The following is a 25,192-nucleotide window of genomic DNA, read 5'->3' on the forward strand; positions in this document are numbered from 1 at the left end:
GGCTGCAAATCCCATTCCAAATGTCATTGCAGACTCTACACCAAGGAATCTAGCCACTAATCTTTCTAGCTCCTCATGTTTGTCCAAGTTTCCTGCACATAAGAGAACAAAGTCAAAATTAATGAGGTACTGCTGGCTAAACGTGTGCTGAGATGTTTCTTTCTACTGTTAAGCAGTATATGCAAGTTGAATGGAGAATGTGCATGAATGTTTGCTAGAATTCAGTTTAAAACCTGACAAACAAAAACAGGAGAAAAACAAAACAGGGAAGAGATTTAAACAAAATTACATTACTGGTTACAGTATTAAAAAACAACAGGCCATAATGTTCAGAAACAGACAGCAAAGAATTTTATATGACAATCTGGCAGCTGGCCTGGGGCCTCCAAATCTGTTTAGGAACAAAGCTGATACATGTAAAATAAGAAATTTGGTTCTGAGGCCCTTAATCAAATCTAACTGACAGTAAACTTCTCTGCATGCTATAGTCTATATTTGAGTGAATTGAATTATAAGGACCCCAAGGGCCTCCATTCATGCATTCTCTCTAACCATGTCGTTGCCATGAGAATAAATCAACTCCTTTTGATACTTTAGCTGGAAATAAACCCAGCAACATGAGTCTTGGGGGAGATATGAGCATTTTGTAAACGCTTCAGGAAAAGAAGAAGAAAACTGCTATGTAATGGCTTACATCCACCAGAGAATTTCTTCTAACAGAAAGAAGGGCATGATTTTAGCAAATACTCCTGGGCTTGCTGCAGACCTCTGACTACCCCCTCATGCTGTTTCTGGGGGTTCCCATCTTCTAAGACACATACTTCTAAGACACATGCATTTGGGACTGCAATGGAAAAAGAGAGACAACGAAGTTCTGCTCTGCTGACAGAAGTCCCTTCATTCTGTGGAAATCCTCTGGTGTATCCAAGCCAGCATGGGTGATATTAGACTTCATTATCAGAAGGTCATGCCTCCATTTGAACTTACCCATTTCTTGCCTTGTGCTGCATGATCCAGCTCCATACTGTGCTAGAACTTTAGCTGCTGACTCTCTGAGAGGTCCATTGTTCTGTGCATATCCAAGATAGTTGTAGGACCCCAAGTTAATTACATCTTTTATCACTTTCCCTGTGTACCTGTATTTTAACACAGCATGTTAAGATGGAGTCTCAACAAAAGCAGCTATATAAACTACTACTGAAGGCTGCAAATGCAAATCAGTTCCTTTTGGAAAATACACTGTGAACCAATTTTAAGTGTCAAGGGTTCAAAAATCATCTTCCCTCAGTTAATAGTCTTTTTAAAGATCAATCTCTCTTGTTGGAGGAAATAAGAGGTTATAAAACCACTGAATATCAACAGAATTCCAGGATCCAATTATTATTCTAATAAATTTTAGCACCATATCTGAAGAGACTGTATGACTCATTTTATAAGACTGGCGTGGGTTCCTGAGCAGAGTGGTGGACAGGTTTAGGTCTGTACCCTCACCAGCCAAATCCTTTTTGCATCCTGTTGGTGCAATGGAGAAGTCAGAAATAACCAATCAAGGCCCCCAGAACTCTCTAAGACAGAAGTGAAGGAGTTGAAAAGAAGAAAAACAGCATTTAACTGTAATTTCTCTCAGATAGGATATAGAAATTCTAACAGGCAGGTTAAAGGTAACCCTATTTCATAGTCTGTCTTCAGGAAGAAGCAGACTGGGTATAGAGGCCTGGAGGGGTACACACTGATTTGTAAGCTCTCAAACTAAATATTCCTGGGTAAAGGGAATCTAGAGGGCAGATTGAGGTCTTCATGGTAAAAGTCCATAAACTGTAAACTAGCAGGTGTAAACGGCACCAATTATTTACTTCACAGGTGGCCAAAATCCAGTGAATTACAAAACACTAATAGACCAGTTCATAATCAAATAGTGATGGGTTAGAGTGGCATGATTTATCCATGCGACTAAATAGAGTGCAGTGGTATTGTATTAAGTGTGGTCTTTCGCCACCAAAATAGAAAAGGCCTCAGGGTTGCACACGCATACACGCACGAGCACTTAGTTACCACCACACCAGAATAACAAGACCCATTCAAGCCATACCAAAGCAATGTCACAGAGGCTAATACAGTCTTGATTCCGAAGGAAGGTAAAGATTTAAGTTCTACATCTTCTTATAAGGCTATTTCATTACTAAACAATGACTGTAAAATGTTTACAGCCATTTTAGCAAAAAGCCTAAATAAACTTCAATATATAGGTCAACAGATTAATATATTAATTTAGACCAAACTGGATTTTAATGGAGACAACTTTCGTAGAACACAAGATGATATCTAAACCTTGTACAAGGGACTAAGGTCTCTACAGTATTCTACTTTATAGATGCCAAAAAACATTGTTTGGATTATCTTGGTTATTCTCAAAACAGATACTGATAGCATTTGATTTTGGAAAACACTTTTATGAATGGATTTTAAAAAGTACCAGAGCACTCCTAAAGCAAGCGTCTTAGCAAAAGGCTCTCAGTTGCCTCTGTTTAAACTGGAGCATGGGGCACAGCAGAGTTTTTACTTTACAAAACCCTACAAATCCTTGTCTAATATTTAATAAGTTTCTGCAGTTTGGTCAGATTTTGAGTTATTAAGACAATCCAACTTGGTACTCTTAGGAGTCAATTAAGCAGATGAGGGGAAAACACAGCAACAGAAAACAAATTTTAGGGTCAAATTTGCAACATTTAAGTATAAGATATATAGGGGTTTGCTTCGCAGAAAAAAATGAAGCCTCTTAGATATTATCATGTCTTTAAATCTGCAGCCATTATGTGCTGGTTTTAGGAAAGGAAAGTTGAAGTATTTTGAAAAACAGAGCAAATAAAATTTTGAGGGTATTTTTGCATTTTGTGTGTGTGCGTGCGTGCATGTGTGGGTGGGTGTGCCCGTACCTGGAAGTCATGGTGACCTCTGGCGACTCCTACTGGGACATGGAGAACATTCAGAGAAGTGGCTTAATAGCCTACCTCTGCCTCCCGACCCTGGTATTCTTTGGAGGTCTCCCATCCAAATACTTACAAGGGTTGGCCCTGCTTAGCTTCTGAGATCTGATGAGATCAGGTTGCCTGGGCCATCCAGGTCAGAGCCAGAGCCAATAAATTTGGCGTTACCTCTTGCATCATGGTTATGGCTTGAGAAGTTGAACAACTATAACTAGATCTGGAATTAAGCTTAATTAGAAAAGTGTTGATTTTCACATAGGACAAATTTAGAAACTAGCTGGCATCAGATCTCTCTCTAGTTGTGCCACTCTGAATGAAGAACTTAGATAGACTGAGAAAATAAATTAATTATAAACTGGATAGCTGCTGGTTTAAACAAGTCATAGTTTTTAGAAAATCAGGGAGGAGATAAGACAAAAATTACATTCTTCCACTAGCTGTCAAGTTTGATACCATCCACTGGGTAACACATAACATTCCTTCTAATCAGGGAGTCAAACAAGGACGCGTTTTGGCTCCTTATTTATTCAACTTATTTATGAATGACCTAGCTCCTACTCTGCAAGTGGTGGATGGACACTTTCCTGTACTTGGCCCTCACTCTGTCTACTTATTACTATACGTAGATGATGCAGTAGTGTTATCTCACTCTAAGAAGGGACTTAAGTGGTGTCTTTTACTTGCATTTGTATCCCATTGTGAGACCAATCTATTAATTTTGAGAATTCAAAAATCATGGTGTTTTTGAGGACCTGGAGATATTTTAACTAGTGCATTAAAGGTAATGACACTGAACAAGTAAAGCATTTTATATTTGGGAGTAAATTTTTTGTATAATCATAGTTGGACAGCACAGCGGAAACAAGCAATTAATTTGGCTAAGTACAGTATGTCTGCTGTTGCACGTTACTTTTATGTGAAGGGTGGCCAATAAGTACCTGCAGCTATTCGTGTTTTCAATGCTAAATCAGTATCCCAATAGCTTTACAGGATTCTCATTTGGATTACTGCTTTCAACCAATGTGTTGAACAAATTCAGGCAACATTTCTGTGCTGTATTTTGGGGGTCCCAAACTGAGTACGCTATGTGGCCATGTGTCTGGAAACAAGGCATAGCCTTTTAGAGACCAGAGCTTGGCTCCTAACCCTTTAATTTTGGCTATGCCTCCATTATAGGGCAGAATTCCCTAGCTATGCGCTGTACCACACTGATTCCTCCCTAACTAATTGGTCACGTTTAATTTTGAGGAAAATACAGTATACTGATGGTATCCATCTTGATTCTCTATGTTAGAAGAATCTCAAGCTTTTAGATCATTGAAACAGACTTTTGGATATTGAAAAACAAACTCTTTGCTCTTTAGCAAACAGGACATGCTCCCCGCTGGAATTTGGTATCAAACCTGATCATGGGGTTCTAGCATCTTATTTTTCATATTTAACATCTCCTCAATTATTTGAGCTTTTATGTTCACAAGATTTAATGCTTTCTCCACAGCAGTTCTGTTTGGAAGATTTGCAGACTTCCTTATCATGAAAAACTTTGTCCACGTAGGGTCAGAAATCTGGAATCTGTATCCCATGTTTTGCTTTATTGTGACTTCTATGTAAAACTGCGGGATTCTTTAATTAGTCCTCTTCTGCAAAATTTACATGGCTATCCCGATGACAGGCTTGTTTTATATCTTCTGTTGGACCAGAACTTGTTACTTTCATATTTAACATATTTAACAAATAAATATATTACTTGTTTAGTATAAAGGTATCATCTAATTGCTATGAAAATTCGGGAACGTAAGGTAAAATCCTCTGATGGGGAACTTAACTTTTTGCAGGGGTGGAAACTAGTCAGAGGGTCAAAAATACTGATTTTATTGACCAAAATTCCAAAAAAACTGACCAAATACTGACAAAAAAATGACAAATTACTGAACAATTTAATGTCAACCTATTGATAAGATAGTGTTTTAAAAGTAAAACTAAAACTTCATTAAAAATGATTATCTGGCCTCCGCCAGCGCCATAGTCAGATGTGATCCAGAGAAAAGGATTGCACACCTTTTTACTGAATGTTTTCATTATTGTACAAAATTTAAGGCAAAACAAGATTTGTTTTTAAAAATAATCATACTGTAGATAATAAAACAGCAAAACATTAAAAACCACACAAAGTAATCGTTATGACAACAAAATATAATTACTGTAAGGTAAGATTTGTCTTTGCTTTTACATTATCTTTGGGTTTTTGATGAAAAAAGGAGTTATTAACTAACTCTTCCGTTTCTGCACTGCATCCGCAAGCATTTTTTTCTTTGTGTCTTCTTCCATTGCTTTCTCCCCTCCTTCTAGCATGAGCTGTGCTGTGTTGGATCCCGCCATATCCTTTTTCTCAGCAGCCGCCTTTACACATTTGGTTGCATCATTTAGCAACGTTCGATCAGTCATCCTCTTCTCATTCTGTTGTCTCAGCTTTTTTGCTTCCTTCTCTTGTATACTATCCTTTTCACTGTCTATCTTTTTGAACCTTTCTAACTCCTCTGCCTTTCCCCCCTTTCTTTTCTTTTTTGTTTTACTCCTCTTTAATGACACACTGTTCATCACAATATTACTTGTAATGAACTTGAACTGCTCTTGCCATCTATAAAAGCTCCTGTGTGATATTAACATGGTATACGTTTTCATATACATTATATAAAGGGGTTTTTTGACAATTATGTGGGCATTCAAAGTTCTCTCTGACATCCAGGCCCTTTCGCTCAAAATGCATCCAGTTTTTGAAAACCCTCTTTCTGTGTCCGTACTACCATTCAATAATGTTAATGCTACTTTCACCACCTTGGTAACCAGTGGGAATTTTGGATCTCCAGATGGGTGTGTCTTTTCAAAGAACTGATTCCAGTATGTATCTATGCGGCAAGTTTCACTGGCAGTTTCATCTTCAAGTCTTAAGAAGTTTCCATTAATCCGCAATCATGTCCACTGGAATATCCATCGGGAGTGCTGCTGCTACTTTCATTATATCCTTGTGGGTTCCTTCCTTGACCCTCTGTGCTGGAGCTAAACATTTAAGATATCTGAAGATGGGCTTGTCCAAAGATGAGTGGAGTAAAAGGTGTTTGCAGGCTGCTATGAAATGTTTATTTGTTCCTGTTTAAAAGAGTAGCTGTTCCTTTTCAGAAAGTTTTTTTAGTTCACCACAGATTCTACTTTCATTGATTACTTCTCTCACAGGTATGTAGTGCTCATCACTGAAGGCTTCAAGAGACAACTGTGCTGAACTCTTACAAACTCTTGTGTTTTTACTTCACTGTGCATAACATGCACCAAAGGCTCTTCTTTCTGAAACACTCCAATGAACTTTGTAAATAAGCGGGCACTCATGCAAAAAAAATCACCTCTGCTTTCATTGTCTCGTGTTTTAAGAGGTTAATTATGTTTCTATACATTGTGGAAGATTTCACCAAATCACTTTTACTCTTAGGAACAAAGTCCTTAAAGTACTTCATAACTGAACTAAAAACAATCTGTCTTCTCACTGGGAAGTCATCATGTTTCCCCCAAATGCAGTAATGAAAAAAAACCCCACAAACTGCTTTCACAAAAATCAAAGAAATACTGACTTTACTGACCAATTTTTTAAAAAACTAACAAATTACTGACCAAGATGAAAAAACTGACTTTTACTCATTTTACTGACCATTTTCCACCCCTGTTTTTGTAATTCTAAAAACATACTTATTTTCTTTCTTTTGTTATGTTTATAATTTATTCCAATAAACATACCTAACTAAACTGACAAAAATGAAATAATAGACCTTTGTTTGGTACACTAATAAAAATAAAGAATTTCATCTAAAATAAACCATCTAAAGTTGATATTTTAGGCCATTAATTAATTTAGAACAAAATTGGCATGTTTTACAAAATCAAAAAGTTTTCTGGGTAACATTTATTCAGTATTTATGGCTCTAAAATATAAACAGCCCCATTACAAAACAAAATGGCAACTAGATATGGCTCAAGAGATTTCAGATCAAACATTTATAATGATATACTGAATACTTCAATTAATGTGGCATAAGCGAACAGCTTGAAACTACTGTATAGAATGTTCTTGCAGCAACAACTTGGACCAATGGGAAAGACGATGAGGATAAGGGAAGTGAAGATGAAACACCTACTGAAGAAGACTCGGACTTGGAACGTGGGGCGGCTGCCCCCAAGCAAGGATATCGATTGAGGGAAAGAAGAGACAAAACATGAGATGCTAAGCTTTCCTGAAGTTTGCTGGGGGGTTTCTTAAATAATTGTTCTTGTGTATCTGGACTTGAAGCATATAAGCGAACTTAATAATCACCTCAAATGTAACAAATAACTCTTTTTGATTTAAAGCTATATTGTAACCATTATATGACCACCACCTCTTCGGTTTTTAGGGGTTATCTTTACTTTCTCCTGTAGTTTGTAGTTTCCCCCTCCTTATTTCTTTGTAGTTTTGGAAATTAAAAAAATGTTAAAAAAAAGAAACTAAAGATTCTAGAAAGAATCTTTAAAGTAACAATAAAACAACAGAAATGGTAGGTTCAATGCTGGCATTGCTTTCAAACAAGACAGACATTCCTGCATACATGGTGGGATTGTCTGCATGTGAAAAAGTTCTGGCAAGGTACATGCAGAACTAGTGAAATTAAGGATTGTAAGGTGCCATGGTGCTCAATGTTGACATTGCTAGGACATTCTTCAAAAAAGTTGTTCAGTAATCTTATTGTGTTCAGTAATCTAATAGTGGTAGTGAAATTACTTATAGAAAAATACTGGTTGAAAATAAAAGTATCATTTGGTTAGTAAAAATTTGGTTTAATATACTTATGGATAAAGTTTCAATGTATAAACATCTAAGGAAAAAATGCTTATTCAGGTAGAGTTTATTCAAAAATGAATACCTTTTACTGTTTAATGGAATATGATTTGTATATGGTTGTTTGGGAAGTTTTTGATATAGGCTAAACTGATTTAAATTTGCATGTGTGTTCAAATAGTTTTCTTCCACATGTCATTTTTTGTAATAAACATAATAAAAACCATCTTGTGACCTGGAACAGAAGGAGTGGCTGTTAAGTACAATAAATATGGAAGTCCCACTGATTGCAAGTTGATTGCTGGAATGGCTTTGGCCACAGCTCAGAGAACCATTAGAAGTTTCACATGCTGAAACAGCTGAGACCAATACTCCTCACTGTATCACAGTTTGCTTATTCAGCAAGGCTTCTCTCACAGTTACGAGACTCATCTCTAAGTGAACTTTTCCTGCATCTTTCAACATATTTCACATATTTTGCTTAAATAAATGCAAATTAAGACAATGGATTAGCAGATGTTCTATGAAAGCTCTTTTAAGAATTACAAAACAGTATAGAAGGCATTTCTCCCTGGTAATTTTAAGACTTTTTTCCTCCATGTTTATAGATGACCACCACCTCTTGTCGCTCCCTAAAGCAGGATATCCTCCAGGCACACAAAGGAAGTGCATCTGGAAGCCAGTAACTCTTCTAAACAGCAGCAAAAAGATAAGCTACTTTCTTTAAACACACACATGCCAGTGATCTTAAAAGCAATGGTATTCTTAAATAACAATGCAACAGTGAGAACCAACCCTGTTCATTTAGTTCAGTTCCAAGAAAAGCCATCTAATAGTAATCCTACTAAACAAGATCAGTCAAGATATTTCACATGCTGACACCAACACCAAATAAAATTACAGATGCAGAGGGTTCGTACTATCTCAAAAACAAAACTATGAGCAGATTTTAATTCTGATTGGCTTTGTTTTAGCCATTCTCAAGAGGAATACTACAAGATATTCTATACAGACTTAAGCAAACTCGTAGTACTGAGGCCTCTCAAAGTGAGACGTTTCTGAACATATATAAGAGAGGAGAACCCATATGCTACAAATCCTCAAGCATGGGAGGCCCAACTGACCCAGTAATGGGCATTTGAAGTATGGTTTTCACAAGAGCAGGTTGACTGGGCTACAACATAAATGCAACCTGAATTTCTGCCTGACTCGCCAATACTGTACTGCTGCCTCACATCCTGGGCCAGTAGATTAGATAGAAATCCTTTCCGAGATATATTCCTCCCTTCCTCAACACTGTTTTCCTCACAGAAGGAGTGCTCCACTACAGAGCATTTTACTATGGCATGAGACACTTTTTGCTCCTACATCCCACACACAGTAGCATCAGTGCAAAACAGTCTGGTCCTAGTTCTTACTGTGTAATTCTGGCACGCCTGCCTGAACTGCTAGTCATCACTAAGCTGGATGCTTTTCCAGCTGTTCTATAGGATCCAAGTATGTACCAGCTGCAACCTTTGACAAGGCAACATAGAAAAAGGGCAAGCACCGACATTGATCTTGATAGTAGGATGGTATTTTACAGCAAACATGAGATGGCAAATCAAAGCAAGAAAGATTCTAGTGCAGTTCTGGTGCAATTATAACTTTGCACTGCAGAAATTGTCTAAAATGTTATGGTCTAAAAACATTTTATGATCATCAGCTTCTCTCCTGGCAGTGTCCTCTACAGATAAAGTGCCTGCAAGCTTTCTGAAAACCTTTTACTCACTTGAAGGTCCAGTTGTAGTCATGGGAAACCCGCTCCATCATGTCTACCCTGGCTCCAGGAACACTGCAGATTGGTCTGTTCCAGCTATCTCTAATGCGCATGTACAGATTCCTAGTATAGAAGTTCTCAAAATCCTGGTACAAAGGGACAAAATCCTGAAAAACAGAGAGCATTAAAAATGATTGAAAGGTCATGCCTAAAATCTCCCTACCCCTTATATTAGAGACAGTAATAAAATATATTTTAAACTATTTTTCTACTCATTGTTGATGCAAGATTTTCTTCCTAGATCTTATAGAATGCTTTAAGACAGTGTAGTTCTTCCATGCACACTCCACCTAGAATCTTCAACTGATATACCCATGTGACTCCTAGTTTTTCCTACCACCCCCACCAATCCATACGCTATCTCATTCATGTATACCCCCATTGTCCCCACAGAAAACCTTATGTGTCTGAGTCCGCAACACTGGAGTATTTACAAAACCACTCAGTGAGTTTAGGGGTCTGAAGCTCATTATTTCAACCTTAATTGTACATAGGCTTGTTAAAATAACTAGTTACAAAATTGAGAGGGGGGGTGGGGGGGATCATCCATCCTTGCACTAGCTGACTGTCCTATACCCTTTTCCAGTATACCATACTTGTTCTATATTAAAGGCAGACAAGGGGACCAGAAGAGACAGCCCTATTGCCCTGAACGTATTTCCCATAGACTTATAAAAAGTTATTGGTTTCAAGGAAAATGGCAGCAAGGAATTTACGAACTTCCTTCCATAGCAGGACGCTGAGTACAAGAACTGATTCCACACTGCACTTCTTTTGAAACTAGGTTACCCAAGGAACCCAAGACAAAACAACAGCAAAGATATTTATGCCACCACCATGTGAGAGCATGAACCTTATTTATTTTCACCAAGGCAGACCAAGAGCCTTGCTTACAGCCTGACTGAGCTAGGACTATGCTGGCTTTTTGTTGTTGTTTAAGAACATGAATCTGGTGAGAGAAAGACAGCTACAAACACAGCTCAGCTTCTCTCTTTTTTATCTTTAAAGGGCCTGTATGACTACGAGAGACAAGCTGTAGCACCTGTACAGCCATTTACCAATCAATTGCTCAAGTATTGTGCAACAACTACTGTTTCTAGATAAGCAAGCACATGGTAAGTTCCAACACTGGACTAGTTAACACTGAGTTACTACAAGGGGAAATATGTCAGTATAAGCCAGATATACCTATATATCAAAAGTCAAACCAAGAACTTTATCATTTAAACACCTAACATAATCTTTCTTATCCTGAGAAGCTGTTGGCAGCTTGCAATTTTTTTTTATGCAAGCAGAGAATACATTTTCAATAAAGTCATTTCAAGCCTATCTCACTTCTTTCTGAAAGCTACATGCAAGCAGCTGTGATTTCTTTACAATTGTGGCTCAGATTAATCTTTTTTTCCTGACAACTCTCTTGTGTTAAGGAGTGTTGAAACAAAGAACTCAAACAGATAACAGGTAACAGATCCGACCAAGTGTACTAGGCACTTCTGCTTGAACAAAGGAGGGGTCTGATTTCTGCAGACTTCTTGAGATACTGCCTTCCACACTGCTTCCCAGGGGTTCCACCCCACCCCAAACATCAGGAGCAGCTTTTCTGTAGGCAGAGGGACTTCCAGAAAAGTGAGAGAGCAGGAAAATCCATACCGTGAGTGGAATTCCTTCGCGTTCATAGAATCCAGCTAATTTTTTTTCACCGAAAGTGAAACCAGTTTTATCAGTTGCAAAAAGTTGCTCTCTTTAAACAAGCCATCTTAAACTGTTCTGGAAAAATTCCAATTTTCCAGGGCAAACTTACACTAACTAGCAGGAGCAAATCATCCTATCTATACCTTGTGGCTAATAACCACTGATGGACTTCTGCTCCATATGCTTATCTAATTCCCTCTTGGAGCTGTCCATGTTTGTAGTTGCTGTCACCTCCTGGGGCAGTGAATTTGGCCCTCTTGATATTACCCCCACAGAAAGAAGGAATTTTCTTCCTTGCATGGGGAAGGTCTGCAGGAAAGTCTAATTAGGGTTGCCAGACCCCCTGGTCTGAGTAGGGGTCTTCTGCTTTCAGGCGCTCCTCCCCTCTCCAAATTACCCCCTCTTATCTCCAAGAATCTGGAAATAACTGCAACATGCAATGAAACCCAGAAGTGACGTAGACAAGTTGAGAACGTTGGGCAGCCTATGATTTGTAACTAATTCTACCATACAGTTTTGCCCGAGGTCAGGTGGTGTGAGGTCACTTCTACAGTTTTGCCCCAACATGCCTACGTCACTTCCTGGTGACATAGGCATGTTGCAATGCTCCACCCTGCTCCCAGAAAGTTCCCTCCCACCCCCTGCTGTCGCGTTGTTGGGATCTGGCAACCCTAAACATACCTGTGCCTTGATGTCCAGCCCTCCCCCCAGTGTGGTGTAGTGGTTAAGTGTGCAGACTCTAATCTGGGAGAACCAGGTCTGATTCCCCACTCCTCCACATGTAGCTGCTGGATGACCTTGGGCAAGCCATAGTTCTGTCAGAGCTGTCCTTAAAAGGGCAGCTCTTAAAAAATTTCTCTCAGCCCCACCTACCTCACAGGGTGTCTGTTGTGGGGAGGGGAAGGGAAAGGAGGTTGTAAGCTGCTCTGAGTCTCTGAGTGAAGGGCGGGGTATAAATCCAATCTATTACTATTATTATTATTCATGGGAATTTGATATGGGGTGCCAGACCCTGGTCTGGCCAGGGCATCCCCCAATCTTCAGGGGTCCAATCTGTCGCCAGCCACTCAAAGATGCCTCTTGCACATTGATGTGGTGACATCGCACAGAAGTGATATCATCACATCGGGGACGTCACACGTTGGCACTCTAGCTTTTTGGCCAAAAAGCTCTATGGTAACCATAGCCAAAATGCTAAGAGTGTCTATGCACACTGTCCCCAGCATGATGAAGTCACTTCCATGAGAAATTGTGGAATGCAGCAATGTCGCCCTGCCCCCCACAGTCCCAGACAGCTCCCTCCCACCCACTGCCAGGACAATCGGACCTGGCAAACCTAATTTGATTTGTATGGGTTTGGGGGTATTTGTTTTCACTTTCTGTTCTGATGAGAGTGTCACAGAACAGCCCCTCTTCATTGTTCTCGGCCCATTAGCACCATTTACATGACTAAACATTAAGTACTGGCTGCTTGAAAACAGCTGACTAGATGGGGAAGCAATTGACTACCTTCTGTTTGGGAAAACATTTTAATACCAGTTTGCAGCCCCAAACGTCCAAATACTAGGGTGAACTTTTGAAGGAGAGGCCTTTTTCCACAGGAAAAATATGGTGATTCTCAGATATGTGCATGCCTAACCCCTCTTCTAGCAGTATGTCAATATACTGATATGGTGCATGTGCAACAAAACAAAACAAAAAAAGGGATGTTGGCACTATGATGCCACTGGTGATAACAGCACCCTAGCTCAAAAATCTTTTTTTAAAGGCACGTCTGTAAGAAAATAGACCAACATGGCAACTGGAAAAATAAGGGAGTGAAAACGTGTGGAACCCTTGTGCTCAATGCGATTCCACTGTTAGTAGAAGTGCCAAGAAAAGCAGTAATAAGTTGCATGTGCAGAAAACCCCTTAATTAACATATAAAGCTGTACTATTTTCTATATTTAGAAAAAATTTAATTTATAAATCTTAGTCATCTATAAAAAAATTTATAAATATACCCAATACTAAAGACAGAAAGCAGCATCCTTAGCATGTGTATTTTAGTTTTTGACATCTGAGAGGTAGGGGGGAAATTCAAGATCGAAAACAGAAACTATAAATTTTGTACTGAAGAAAAGAAAATGGGTTATTTGGACAGAAACAGTTTCATTAATTCATAACAGGGTTAACAGCCTATTGGGATATCCAGTTAAGCTTTAATATGGAAAAGACCAAACTCTTCAATACTGTATCATCATATACACTAAAGCAAATTAATGTGGACAAAACTAGCCACATCTAAATAATAGATGTTGCGATGCCTACAGTATGCAGATATTATCATCTAACCCTGTAAACAGCCTTCCATGAAAACTTCTTCCTACACATTCTGGGTAAAAAACATTCCACTCACTGTTTTACTGAAGTCTTTTTTTCAGTGCCCCATAAAATGTTAAGAGTTGCCAGCCTCCAGGTGGGGTCTGGAGATCTCCCGCTTTTTATAACTGATCTCCAGCTGATAGAGATCAGCTCCCCTGGAGAAAATGGCTGCTTTAAATGGTGGACTCTATGGAATTGTACCATGCTGAGGTCCCTCCCCTCCCCAAACATCATTCTCACCTGGATCCACCCCCAAAGTCTCCAGGCATTTTCCAACCCAGACCTGGCAACCCTATAGAATATCCATTTTTTTCCACTGGACAATCGGAAAAAAGTTATCAGGAAAAGGTTCCCACCCCTGAATTTTTCCAGGTTTTTTAACCCAGGTCTTCACATCTCTAACCAAGTTGTTTACTTGCATGAGTTAACAATAGCTCCTATCCTGTGAATAGATATCTAGCTGATTACTAACAAATTTGGTCTCCTTTACTGTGAGCTGGTTAATCTCCAACCCCATACCCTCAAGTATGTATTTCGAAACAATTACCAACTGTTCTTCTCTGTCTGTTGTATTATGACATGTCTCAATTTTCCAGTACCGCAAAAAGTCTCGAAGATATCCAAAAAGGGTGAGGACACCATAGCCTACATAAGTCAGCACCGCAACCAGCATTGGAGTTTCCTCAAAAGCTTCATTGAAGGGTCGTTTATACAAGGCTCCATTGTGGGCAATGTGATGATTCTAGGACAAAAGAAAATGTATTAAAAAACCATGTAGAAACCATCAGTTTCCTAACAACTTAACAACCCCCACCCCAATCTCCAGGTATTTCCCAACCTTAAGCTGGCAAACCTATGTTTCACCAAGCAGCCTTTCCTGAAGCCAAGTAATAGCTGTTGCCACCATACTACCACATGCTTAAGTTCCTATGTTATTTCTTCCTCCCAGCTGGACTGCAATGGCAGATTATGCTGCTCTCAGTGAAAAGTACAAGAGTTTGAGAAGTCATAATGGATCTAACTAGAGATTTTGCTTCCCCTGAAAATGATTGGGGAACTAACAAGTGATGGTTCTTCTAAGTCTTTGCATTAGACTCCAGAAGAGAAACCAATACACATTCAGCTGAACAGTTTTGTCAGACTCCTTGGCCACATTTAGAGAAGTAAGATTTCTGGAAATTTTGAAACCATAGGGAAAAAAGCATTCTTCTTCAACAACAACGCCCCCCCAAAAAAATTTTTTTTGGTAAAACTGAAATAAATGCAACTTACTTGGCATATAAAATTGCAAAATTTAACATAGTTATGGAATTTTAAAGTTATAAACACCTTAGTTTTGTACAAGCAGAATTGTCAATATACGCAATACCTGAGAGAAAACTGCAAGCTGATGCACCCTATGCTGTCTTAGCACATATACCTTAAGTTTTGCTACCTCATTAGAGAGAGCGAAGTTTGCAATGCCCCATCTCCTTCTGAACTATTTCATCCCTCCTGCAAGATAGGGCAGTAAGCTACTTTTTAACCAGTATGAGGCAAACCACCCGGGCCCCTCCTCAAGGGTTAATGTGAATGGTAACAGGCCTGTTCCATCCTGCAGGTGTTACTAATTGGCTTCTTGGCCTACACAGCCCTTATCCTCTTCAAGGCCAGAACTGGAAATGTAGTCATTAGATTCTCATGAGAACCTGCAGTCCATGGGATGGGAAGGGGAGAATCAGGAGTGAAGAGGTAATTTTCTAGAGGGTTCCAGCAAGAATGTGTCCTGATTGGGTGTCATCATCACCTGATGCTGCTTGGCCAAAAAACTATAATTGAGCTAAGAGCCTGGAGAAAGAAGGCTAGCTTGGATTCTGATGGACTGAGATATCATTCTATTGTAATAGACAGCAATGTAGAGCATGCATGAGTTATGGCCTTTGACTTTCTTGGGCTTAAGGTCTGTGCTATCTAACGCAGGTTTTGAAAATGTGTTCGATAATTAGGCTAGTTTTCTTGTTTGTCTGCTGTATGATTTTAGAGCATTGTGTTACCTGTAGATTAAATATTCTGTTTTGACAGCAATTAAATAAAACTTCATATAATTTTTTTTAAATTAAAGAAAGGTTTGGTTACTTGTGTGCAACAGCCCTGGGGACCCAAGGGTTTCAGCTTTGGACTCCTTGACACCCAGTCTGTGGGTAAATGTGTTACCGGTTTGAAGGAGAGATGAAAAAGTCAACCACATTAGGTCAAAAGGACAACAGAAGGCATGCAACTGTTGAGAAGCAATAAAAACCCTGCATGCTCCCCTTATGAAAATTAGGTATCCTTCTAAGTACAGAAATGCATCTTGGATTTAAGAGCTGTATACATCTACAGCATGCCCACCTTGTCTTTAAAAGCATTTCACTCAATATATATCACACACACACACACACACACACACACACACCCCTTCCCCCTGAATTTTTCCATTTTTCCCCCAAAGTCTTCACACCTCTATCCACATTATTCAATGACTTTAACCGCCATACAAGCATAGACAAGTTTAGTAGATTATGGAGTCAGCCACTGACATAAATTCAGACATGGTTGCTAGGCCACTGTTTGCCCAGATGCTGCTGCCAGGGCTCTCAGTGTACATTTAGCAATAAGATGGAGTACAGTAGCGGTAACACATCTATTACCAGGAAAAGTTACACTTTTGTAGTTACTCAGAGTAGACTACTGCAGGCTCTGAGCATAATTTGCACTGGGAACCAAGGAGAGACTGAAGATTCTGAAAGTGTATTCGGCTGCTTTGTATATCTTCACACTGGCAGAGATTACATAAATGAATGGCATTGATATGGCAGCTTGTCCTTTCCATGATTAAACAGTTATGAATATATATTTTCGCAGCTATGGTAGATGACCAACTGATTATTGGAGTTTTAGGGCTTTCAACTTGTTTCTAGAACCAGACTGGGGGCATGTAACAACTTTAAGGGTCCTGGCAGCAGCCAGACTAGAGAAGGTGCAGTTTAACCTGGCCTTTGCCGGGGACAGGAAATCCCCACATACAGAATGAAGGAAAGTCAGATCTGCAACAGAACTGGCAAAAAAATCCCCCCTTTCTGTCCATGAAAATCCTCTGTAGGATTCCAAGGCCTAGATTTCTGAACAAGTTTAACATTAACTATTTTTACCTTCAGTAAAACCAGAAGTGAACAACTACTTAATGACCAACACATTTATCTGCTTTATGTATTTTCATTCCAGTGCCATCCAAGTGTTTGACATGTTTAAAGTTGCTAAATTCTGCTCCTGGATATACAATATGATCAAATTTGTATCATTCACTTGATATTTTTAGCTCACCTGTCCATGATTGCACTGAGGGGACCCCCTAGTTCAGAATACACAGTAAATTTCTGGACAGAAACCCTCCTTAGTGTAAACTCAACATACAACAAAAATTTGGTTAATCTGATCCTTACCTATCTTGATTTATCAACATGGCCACACAATTATTTTATCTACATAGATTTGACATGGCCTACACTGGCCTCTAGATGGTGTTAGAAAATTTGGGTCCTGTTTTGTAACTCTATTACCATCATATTATATGAAACAAAATCAGGACATTGAATACCAAAAGTGACATATTTCTCTGTTCCCTCCCCCAATAAATAGGTGATGGAGACACTGAACTGAAGAAAGGATAGGTCTGGGGCAAGACTACATATAGAGCATTCAGAGAGAGGAGGAGCTATGCATCACTGCTCAGAACCAAGTGGGCTAGCAAGGGAGAGACTCGAGGGCACACAGAGCTGCAAAGCCTACTGTCAAAATCCTGAAAAGGAAATTCTGCCAGCTGTGGCTTCGTCTATTTATGCAGCAACTTATAAGAGAATAAATGAGGATCAAGACACAGCAGAAGATGGGGGGATTGGACTGAATTTTAACTCTAACTAGTGTACCGTTTGGCTCCAGGCTTTTAGTTTAAGTTAAAAGCAATACAACGTTTTAAGGGCAACCACAAAACTCTATTCCTGAAGATTATCAAGAATAAGCTACACATGAAATGCCTGTACTAGTTACAAGCAAAAGCATAACTAATGAGGACAAAACCACACAATCACTTTACGCAGTCTTCCTCCCTCCCTTCAGATGTGGTCATCTCCCACATGTCATACGATCTGATTTCATTTCCTGAGGCTATGTTCCTCTCAGCCTCAAGACAAAGCAATAGTTTTCCCTTATCTCCACTGAGTTGAAAAGTCTTCCAGGGCAAGGTTCCTTCTCAAAGAGTACTTTATTTACTTCATTTATACCTGCCTTGAAGAAACTTACATCCTTTTCTCCTCTCCTCCATGGTTATCCTCTCCTCCATTTTATCCTCACAACAACTGTGTAAGGTAGGTTAGGCTAGAGAGTGGGCGACCGGCCCAAGGTCACCCAGCAAGCTTCCATGGCGGAGTGGGGACTCAAATCCAAGTCCCCCAGATCCTAGTCCAACACTCTAACCACCATATGGTGGTGGCTCTCAATGCTCAGGCAATGGAGGGGTGGGGTGCACACCTGAAAGGAAGTCACAGATATCTTTTGCCACCAGATACATGAGGACACAGACACATCTCCCATAATGTGAGGAGATTCTATCCACATAAGATGCTTGAGCGTCACTACACACAGCAGCAGGGGGGGAAAGGTGCAAGGAACCATCATCTCCCCAGTTTATTTTAAGTAACTGACTTATCATATTGTGCATCTTTAGCATATCAAGGCTATTCATGAAAAAATGCAGCACTACTGCTTAGTCTGTCCCTGGAACCTAAGCAAACAATATAAATGGAAACTAAACTTTAATAACTGGATGAAATGTATATTTATTGGTGCCAACTAAATAAAACATGGTCATTCAGACAGTGTACATAATCAACAATGATTTCTTTTTAAGCTCTATGACAGCTCTTCCATTCATGATTCACAAAAGTGAGTTTGCCCTATCCATGACAACTGTGCAAAATGTAAACATGCACATTTTCAGTGGCATCCCCTGGATACATTCCTATTACAGCCTAGCTCCACACCGTATACTGCAAACTACTAACTCAACTTCGTCTATTAAGAACTTCCTCTTCTATAACAATATGAACAAAAGGATACACTTTAACATAATGCATAGCTTTGAAATAAATATATACTACAGAAACAGCTGTAAATTCCCTGTAGCAGCATAGACTTATTCCCTGCATCCTTGGGTCCAGCCGCTAGGAAATGTAACATTTCCATCAAATAGTTTGGTTATCCTTCTTGCTAAGTCTGCTATATACATTTTTTTTAAAGTCTCATAATAGCATGGACACTTCTTCTAATTTTGTTCTACTGTTTTGTTCTGCTGCTTCAGATGAACACAGCGGCCCACCTGAATGTAAGCTAACAATTGAACCAAGAGGCTCACTAGCAGAGGGGCTTGGGTCATATTTTCCTGACAGCGAACCTGGTCCCTTTCCTGGAGGCACTTTTAGTAAGCACCCCTGCCCACAATGTACAGCAGCTTCTCTGCCAAGAGTTTTACCCCCCACTACCATACACACACCAATGCAGCCAGCTTCTACTAGTCCCATTTTACAGATGTGAAAACTGAAGCAAGCAGCTAGGTCAAGACAACACTCAGTCCACAGCAGAGGTAGGCAAACTTGGAAACACTGACCATCACAGTTCTGTCTGATCCCACAGCTGCACTGACTGCTCTAATATGAGGAGGAATACCCCTTGGATCACTTTCTCCAGCACCTTTGGAAAGAAAAATGAGCACTACACTTAAGAGCCTCAAAGACAGCAAGAGAGGTTCTAGCCTAGCTCTTTACCGGCTGTGCTAGTTTCCCCCTTAACAGAGAATGTATTTTTGAACATAAGTGCTCCCTCCTCTGCAAGCAGAAGTGACATTGCACAGGCTTTTGCCTCGGGACTGACCACCTCCCTAAGTTTACAGGGGCAGATCAGGGTGCCACGCAGCCGGAACTAGCTGGGAGGCTGCGGAAAGAGGCAGCCAAGGGCTTCCCAATTCTGCAAAAGTCCAGTCATGGGACAGTAAAGCTGCTAGTTGTTTTTCTTGAGCAGGAGACAGGAGCAAAGATGTCGGGTTGGGACTGGGAAAGGAAAGCAAAGCCAGAAGGAGATTTCTGGGGTAGCACTTGCAGTTCTCCACCTGGGAAGTGATCCTGGCTCACAAACACCAGTGCAGTCCTACCGATATTGCCCACTCTCTCCATGCTTCCCGGTGCAGTTTTGAACTGCTTTGCCAGATCGACCCTTCTCTCCTTCCTCCCAAAGGGAAACCCCGCCATTCCAACCGGCTTGCTGGGTGGAGGTTTTCCTAAAGAAAGAAAATGCTCCCTCTTCCCCCTGCCCTGCAGACACACTTCTCAGTTCTTTGGAAAGGGAAGTGTGTGCTGGAGTTGAATTCTGGGGAGATGGTTGAAATCAGGGGACTTCCATGTGAGTAAGTAGGCATACTACTGTGTGTGTAGGAGAGAGCCGGTCGTGCTTCCGCAGTGGGGGAGGGGGGACATCAACCTCATCATTTCAGCCCCCGTGCAGTGTTCCCTCTAAGCTGAGTTAGTGTGAGCTAGCTCACAGTTTTTAGCCTTCGGCTCACACATTTTTTCTTAGCTCAGGAAGAATGGATCCAGAGCAAACTAATTTATGCTGTAGCCAAATCGCTCACTCACAACCTTAATGCCAGTAGCTCACAAAATAGAATTTTTGCTCACAAGACTCCACAGATTAGAGGGAGCATTGCCCCCATACCCAGGCGATCAGATCTCCTTTAATAGAGGAAGATTTGCCACACCTCCCCTCCCTTATCTGAATGGTGGAACAAGCAAAGACAACTGCTCATGCACTCATGCTCTTCCTATTTACCTCTCTTCCTGTTCTTGAGCTCAGCTTTTCTCCTCCTCACCCCTCCTTTACACCAACAGAGGGACAAAGCATTTAGCTATGCATGCACGCAGAAGCCTCAACCTCCATACACTTTTTTGGCAAAAAAGAGAGGAAAAATATGGTTGTATGTATGGCATTCCCTCTTCTTTCTTAGATTTAAAGGGTGCTTCCATACATGTTCAACTGGCAGAACAACGTTTGAATCTAGTGGGGCATCGCAGTGGAGTGTTCTACCCATGGGCTAGATTAAAGTCCTGAGTAGACTGGATCAAGCCCACAGGCCATATGTTTGATCCCCCTCCTAGCTCCTTCCTTTGCAGAGATATAGGGGGAAGAAGACGGGGACGACAAAGGATGAGATGGTTTTGGCAAAAAAGGGAGGAAAAATATGGTTGTATGTATGGCATTCCCTCTTCTTTCTTAGATTTAAAGGGTGCTTCCATACATGTTCAACTGGCAGAACAACGTTTGAATCTAGTGGGGCATCGCAGTGGAGTGTTCTACCCATGGGCTAGATTAAAGTCCTGAGTAGACTGGATCAAGCCCACAGGCCATATGTTTGATCCCCCTCCTAGCTCCTTCCTTTGCAGAGATATAGGGGGAAGAAGACGGGGACGACAAAGGATGAGATGGTTAGACAGTGTCATAAATACAACAAACATGAAATTGAGCAAATGTCAGAGGACGGTGGTGTATAGAAATATTGCTTCTATATTCACATGCCTTCTCCTGTGATGTCTTTTGATAACATGCTGTGTCTTGTTTCCTGTTGCAAACCAATTGGTGAAGCCACATGGCCTCAATAGCCATGCCATAAACCCACATTCTTTCACACTTTCATGCCAAACGCCAACTAAGTGTTGCTTGGTGAACTGGAGCACATGGCTGTGCAAAAATGGGATTTCCCTTCAAAATCCCTTGGTACTGGGACTATCTTGGACTGATGAATACTCCTGACGTGGTAACTATGAATAATTAATGTTTAGTTAAGGCAAACAGCCCTAGCCTTTGTTATTTTTGTAATCTCTGGTAGTCTATGCTAAGCTCTGTATTGAATAAAGATCCTCCTTATTGCTAAATTGGTTTTGATGTTGTAACTGAATTCCAAGTCTAAGCCTGGTGCCTAACCCTGACCACATATGCTACCTTGGTAAGAGTGTGCACCTCTGGATAGAGTTGCTATTGTGTTAAATCCCAGATGCTAACTAAGGGTTGGAATCTCTCCCTTAGGAAATGCAGGGACTAGTTAAAAGAGGTTCTGGTGGCACATTGTTCTGGAAACCAGAGAGGGTATAGACCATCTCGTGGTTTGTTGTTTAATGTACTGTAAAAGTACAGGGTTCCTTCCCATCCCTGGACTGGCTTGAGGGGGCTAATCCTGTACAGGCGGAAGACAGGAAGGCCTGGCGTGATCTGGTCAGACTCGACTGTGCGACTGAACAACAACAACAGGGGGAAAGGCCTATGTATGTGAGGGAACAAGCTGGAGACAGCAAGCAAGAAGGGAATTTAGAAAACCTGCTTCAACTATCTTTACAATATTACTGCAATATAGTGACATTTTAGGGCCTTTAAAAAAATTGAAATCTTCAGGGGAGAGGAAGTAGTTTAACAATGACAGTCCAATAAGGACCACATAAGCAAGTAGACCATGGCAGAGAGTATACTACAGAAGTTTCAAAACTTAACATCTATTGCTGTATATCTCTGTAGAACAATAGTAGCTGTTTGTCTTAATTCCTTGGACTTCAACCCTATGCCTATTGGCCCATAATACGACCATGACATTCTTTTTCAAACAATCAGGCTGAACAGCTCCTTAACCAATTGCAGAACACGAATTAATTATTCTCATCACTTACCCATAATGTCAGCTTTTGCCAGATCCTGGGTAATCTTATGTGCCTGATTAGCCAAACGTTAAGACCTTTTTTTGCTGGCAGAGAAGAATCTGAAGTATTTTGCCCAGTTCTCCCCTACAATAAGCTTGATCGTTTATAAGCTACTTTGGATGCAAAATAAATAAATAAACTCTCAGAAATATGGTCAATGCACTCTCTTAGGGCATAGGCCAACAAAGATTATTTCTCTTCCTTCTTGCATTTATGTGAGGAAAAAGCTGTCCTCATTTTCATTTGATATCTTTACTTTTGACCTGACTTTAAAACGTCAGCATGGGTGAACTTAGAGAAAGGTGAGGGTGGCAGAGAGGAAGAAATGCAAATCAAGCATGAAGACAAGGTGGGGAAAGTGAAACATACAGAAATAAGTGGCTTTCAGGGAATCTGGCTTCCTATCAGATTATAAAGTATTGATGAGAGGTTAATGCTACTACGTAAGGCTGTGAGTAATCTTGCATAAATTCCATGCTTTAAAATAGCTACAAATAAGAAGCCTTTGCAGCCATTTACTAGACACAGTGCAGTCTGATTTCAAAATCAGGATTATTAGTCAGGTAGAAGAGCCTAGAAAGAGAGAAAGGGAACCGGTGATCAGAGGGGTCTGGGGACATTCACAGAAAGTTTGTGTAGGGAGCTCTGTAGCACATGGACTTCCTGCACAGCATTCCTCTAGTTTCAAGCCTACTGCAAAACACTGGCCACTCTTTCCAACTATCCTCTCCCACCGTGTTTCAAATATTGGTACTTTGCCTCCCCACAGCATAAGGTAATTTACAGCATGAATTAATACAAAATTAAAATAAAATAGACTGAAGAAACAGTGGCAGCAATAAAAACATTCTTTAAGTCAGCAACTTTCTGAAATTAATCTGCTTTCAGAGAGGAAGGTGGATTATTAATACAGTAAGTAAATAAGCATTTATGAAGTTAGAAAAAGAAAATCCTCCTCATCACCTCCTCTGCAAAGTCATTCCAGAGCTTTGGGTCAGTTGTGGCAGAGGCTTTGCTTTGTGTGTTATCTATACTTGTATTACATAGAAGTGAGCTGGCAAATGGACACCTAATACTAAAGCCCAGGAAGCTAATAGATCATCTCTGCAAAAAGACATCTTAATAGCTCATACAGCTGCCTCTTCAGTACCAACAATGAAATTCAATATTAGTTTTCTGTTGATGGCAAACAGACATGGGAATAATGCAGCCCAGGGGATGAAAAATCTTTTATTGAGACTGAGATTTGTTCTGCCCTTCCAATTACTTCATAGTTGTTGCCAGTTTATAGCAGGATTACCAAAAGAGAATGGTGATGGGTTTATTGCCTGAGTAAACTGGGGCCAGCTAGCATCTTGTCCATCTCAAATGAAGTTAACAATCCCAGCCAACAAGTGATTCAGGCATTTGGCTCATAGACAACCATATTGATCTCTAAAGTTTGAAATCCCTCCCACAAGTCTTATTTATTTGTAGCCTGCACTCAAGTGCCTAACATAAAAACATTAACAGCAGTTATATAAATCAGGTTGGGTATATAAAACAAAGATAAACAGTACCACTATGGAAACAGAGTTCTATAGAGCATATCCCAAACAAAACAAACCTCACCTTGACTTCTCAAACACATTTGGTTACTGTTCACAAATATTTGAGAAATCTATGTTCTCCAATTGCTACAGATCTTAAAAGAATCACCCCCCAAGACCATGATCCTGGGCACACTCACCTAGGAAGTAACTAACAGAAATCAATGAGACTTCCATCTAAGTAAGCAGGGCTGGCCAAAGGTGTTTTGGTTCCCTAGGCAACCTATGACTTTGTGCCCTTACCTTCAAAAGAGAAAAATGTGACAAGTCTAGCATGAACATTATTTTTTTTAAAGTTTTCATTGTTTTATTTATTTTATTTTGGGATTTTTATCCTGCCCTACCCCGCAAGCAGGACAAAACATGATTTTGGAGTTGTAACTTTTTTGCATTGGGCCATCAATTTGTGTAAACAATTTGTGTAAACAATTTGTTTTACATGGTCTTGCTTTCAGAAATTGGGCAAGAAGCGGTTTGAGATGAAGTTTAGAAGTATATTTCAAGACTCTGAGCTTTGAAGAACCCACAACCCAGACCTGCTCTGCCCCACCCATCAGGGTTAAAGCCTGGGAGCTTTCAAGGCAGACCTGAGCACCACCACCTCTTTCACACCGAGAATCCAAACAAGCAACAGTATCTTTCCAAGCCTTCCCACCACAGGGGAGGATCAGAGGCACCAAAGCTGCCCCAAGCCTGCCCTAGGAACCAAGGCTCTCAGAGAATGCAAACCCAGCTTTTTTGCTCCAATTTATTCACGCAGAGCAGAAATCAGATACACAGTAATTAGTGTTAATGCCAAACAGAGAAGTGCCATCCACTGTGAGTGTGGCAGCCTCTGGTGACCAGTAACAGGTGGAGAAGGAAAAGAATGATGTATTGCCCTGGAAAGATGCTGCTCATGCCCTTGGCAGAGAGCTGTGACCTTGGGGTGGAGACCCTTTTGGACTGGCAAGGTATCAGTGGGAAAGCCTTGTACCAGAGCACACGGGAAAGGAGGTGGCGGCAGTGTTGTTTAAGGGCTGCAGGACACAAAATTACAAAAACCTGAGGTGTGACTCCTAACACACCAGTCTGATAGC

At 40.4% G+C, this 25,192-nt stretch overlaps 1 protein-coding gene across 1 annotated transcript in view; it reads right to left on the minus strand.

Annotated features, from left to right (window-relative positions):
- The window catches only part of SPTLC2 (serine palmitoyltransferase long chain base subunit 2), a 117,361-nt gene that overhangs the window by 64,440 nt on the left and 27,729 nt on the right, over positions 1 to 25,192 (minus strand). Inside the window, exons 2-5 of the mRNA XM_015418342.1 lie at positions 14,265 to 14,459; positions 9,614 to 9,768; positions 988 to 1,136; positions 35 to 92 (exon numbers count right to left, since the gene is read on the minus strand). Coding sequence (XP_015273828.1) covers positions 35 to 92; positions 988 to 1,136; positions 9,614 to 9,768; positions 14,265 to 14,459 — 557 coding nt within the window. The remainder of the gene's footprint in view (positions 1 to 34; positions 93 to 987; positions 1,137 to 9,613; positions 9,769 to 14,264; positions 14,460 to 25,192) is intronic.

This window comes from Gekko japonicus, unplaced genomic scaffold (genome assembly GCF_001447785.1).
Source record: "Gekko japonicus isolate JY-2015 unplaced genomic scaffold, Gekko_japonicus_V1.1 scaffold3, whole genome shotgun sequence".
NCBI classification, from domain to species: Eukaryota; Metazoa; Chordata; class Lepidosauria; order Squamata; family Gekkonidae; genus Gekko; species Gekko japonicus.